At 63.1% G+C, this 2,667-nt stretch overlaps 1 protein-coding gene across 1 annotated transcript; it reads left to right on the top strand.

The window, feature by feature from the left end:
* Window positions 1-6: 6 nt before the first annotated feature.
* Window positions 7-2,330, top strand: FAM43A (family with sequence similarity 43 member A). Its single transcript, XM_077754355.1, has one exon. It carries the CDS (start codon window positions 80-82, stop codon window positions 1,355-1,357), a length of 1,278 nt encoding a protein of 425 aa, XP_077610481.1. The 5' UTR covers window positions 7-79; the 3' UTR covers window positions 1,358-2,330.
* The last annotated feature ends 337 nt before the right edge of the window (window positions 2,331-2,667 follow it).

Raw genomic sequence — 2,667 nt, 5'->3', positions numbered from 1 at the left:
CCGGCCGGGCGGGGTGGCCCAGCGGGGCTCGCACCCGGCGCTCCGCCGCCGCCCAGCTGCGCGGGGGCGCCCTCCGGAGATGCTGCCGTGGAAGAAGCACAAGTTCGAGCTGCTGGCCGAAGCGCCGCCGCGGCAGGCGTCCAAGCCCAAGGGCTACGCGGTGAGCCTGCACTACTCCGCGCTCAGCTCGCTGGCGCGGGCGTGCCCCGAAGGCGCGCTCAGCCGGGTGGGCAGCATGTTCCGCTCCAAGCGCAAGAAGCTGCACATCACCAGCGAGGACCCCACGTACACCGTGCTCTACCTGGGCAATGCCACCACCATCCAGGCGCGCGGCGACGGCTGCACGGACCTAGCGGTGGGCAAGATCTGGAGCAAGAGCGAGGCGGGCCGTCAGGGCACCAAGATGAAGCTGACTGTGAGTGCGCAGGGCATCCGCATGGTGCACGCTGAGGAGCGCGCACTGCGCCGCCCGGGCCACCTCTACCTGCTGCACCGCGTTACCTACTGCGTGGCGGACGCACGGCTGCCCAAGGTCTTCGCCTGGGTCTACCGGCACGAGCTCAAGCACAAGGCGGTGATGCTGCGCTGCCACGCGGTGCTGGTGTCCAAGCCCGAGAAGGCGCAGGCCATGGCCCTGCTGCTCTACCAGACGTCGGCCAACGCACTCGCGGAATTTAAACGGCTCAAGCGGCGGGACGATGCGCGTCACCAGCAGCAGGAGCTGGTGGGCGCGCACACCATCCCTCTAGTGCCGCTGCGCAAGCTGCTCCTGCACGGACCCTGCTGCTACAAGCCGCCGGTGGAACGCAGCCGCAGCGCGCCCAAGCTGGGCTCCATCACCGAGGACTTGCTCGGCGAACAGCAGGAGCAGGAGCTGCAGGACGAAGAGGAAGAGGAGCACATCGAAGGCTGCCTGGAGGAGGAGGAGGAGGAGGAGGACCGGGCTGGGGACGAGGACCCGGCGGCGGAAGAGGCCGAGGCGCAGCGGGCGCTGGTGGTGGCCATGCACTTGGAGTGCGGGGGCTTGCTGGACACGCTGGAGAGTGGCCGCGAGGAGGCGCTAGGGGGCGGCGGGGACTCGGTGGGCCCCGGGGCCGGGCCGCAGCCTCTGCTGCCCGGCAGCGCGTCGGACGTGAAGGCCGAGCTGTCGCAGCTTATTAACGACCTTGGCGAGCTCAGCTTCGGCAACGACGTGCGCAGCCTGCAGGCCGACTTGCGGGTGACGCGCCTGCTGTCCGGCGAGAGCACCGGCAGCGAGAGCTCCATCGAAGGCGGGGGCCTGGACGCCACCTCGGCCGCCGCCGCCGGGGACCGGGCGGGCCCTGGCGACAGCGCCGGCCCAGAGCACCCCCACTAGGGCCGAGATGCCGGCTGCCCCCTGCGCGCCCCTAGCGCCCCACCTTGACTCCCCACCGGCCTTTCCGGACAACCTCCTCGCCGCCCTCCTCCCCTCTCACCCCCCACGCCCCCGGGAGCGGGGGAGTGGGACCCCTGAGGCCCGGAGTTACCCTGCCCCTTCCCCTTCAGCACGTTGGCTGTTTGAAGAGGGGCTGAGGTTGCTGGTGGAGATGTGCGAGGGGGCAACTCCCGCACGGAAGGAGAGGCAGGCAGACCCTGGGGTGGGGGTGGGAGTGGGGGTGGGGGAAGGGCCCTCCAGTTTGCAAAGTCCTACAGGCAAGAGGTGCCTGCTGGCCAGTTTCCTGTTTGTGGGGCGGCCGGGCCGAGGAAGGGGGGTTAATTTCCTCTCCACCCCACCGACCCCGCCGGAATAACAGTAACAGGGAGCGGCCTGGGGCTGTCCTTGACGTGTCATTAAAAAGAAAAAAAATCTGCTCTCACAATGTTCGAGGCTGGAAATGCCACCTCCTTGCCCCAGTCTTTCTGGTGCGAGAGCTTGGGTTGTTTGCCTCAGACTCAGACCCTTGAAATTCTGCCAAATTCCTCAAATAACTGTTTAGGGGTGGTGGGGGGGGGGAGTGGAATGAAAGAAAGTTGCATTTTGTTTACAGTTAAAGACGTCTAATATCTGGAAAAGGAGTTTTCCTCTCAAAACACACACCTTCCTTCTGCTCAAAAGATCTCCCTCCATGATACCGTGTAAAATATTTTGCACTGTTGTGAAGTATTTTCGACATTTCTGTTTTGTACATAACTGTGTTCTCAGAGCTAAACGTTTATATCTTTTGCTGTGCAAAAGGGACATGTAAAATGTTGTTCAGTTGTACATACGGAAATGTGTATAAAACATTTTGTTATTTTTTAAGAGAAGCCCTGCTCTGGTCTGTTTGCACGTCCCGCGGGGAGAGAATAAAGAGGCCGATGTAAGAGAACAGGTGAGCGTCTGAAAGTAGTGCCTGCGCCCTTGGGCTGCTAGAGGGTCTGTCTGTCCATCCGCGGGGACGAGGGTTTGAACTTGGCAGTGCTTGGAGGTGACCGGAGGAGACGACCCGCTGTCCCACAGTCTGGGGCCTTTGCGGCCCTCCTCTATGGTGGGTGCGATGGCACGTGCCAGCCCTCGCCTTCTNTGGGCCTTTTCTGGTGTCTCTGAGTCAATTCCTGGAGATGCAGGGTGAGTCCCAGACTTGTGAGGTTATCTAGGGGAGGAGTGATGTGCAAGGTCTTCTGAGGTCTTACCGCCTCCTTCTGGGGTTCGCCTTTTCCTTTACA

The sequence above is a fragment of the Crocuta crocuta genome, unplaced genomic scaffold, assembly GCF_008692635.1.
Source record: "Crocuta crocuta isolate KB4526 unplaced genomic scaffold, BGI_CrCroc_1.0 scaffold70, whole genome shotgun sequence".
In the NCBI taxonomy this organism is placed as follows: Eukaryota; Metazoa; Chordata; class Mammalia; order Carnivora; family Hyaenidae; genus Crocuta; species Crocuta crocuta.
The sequence above is the reverse complement of the archived record's forward strand: the minus strand, read 5'-3'. Positions and strand labels throughout refer to the sequence as shown.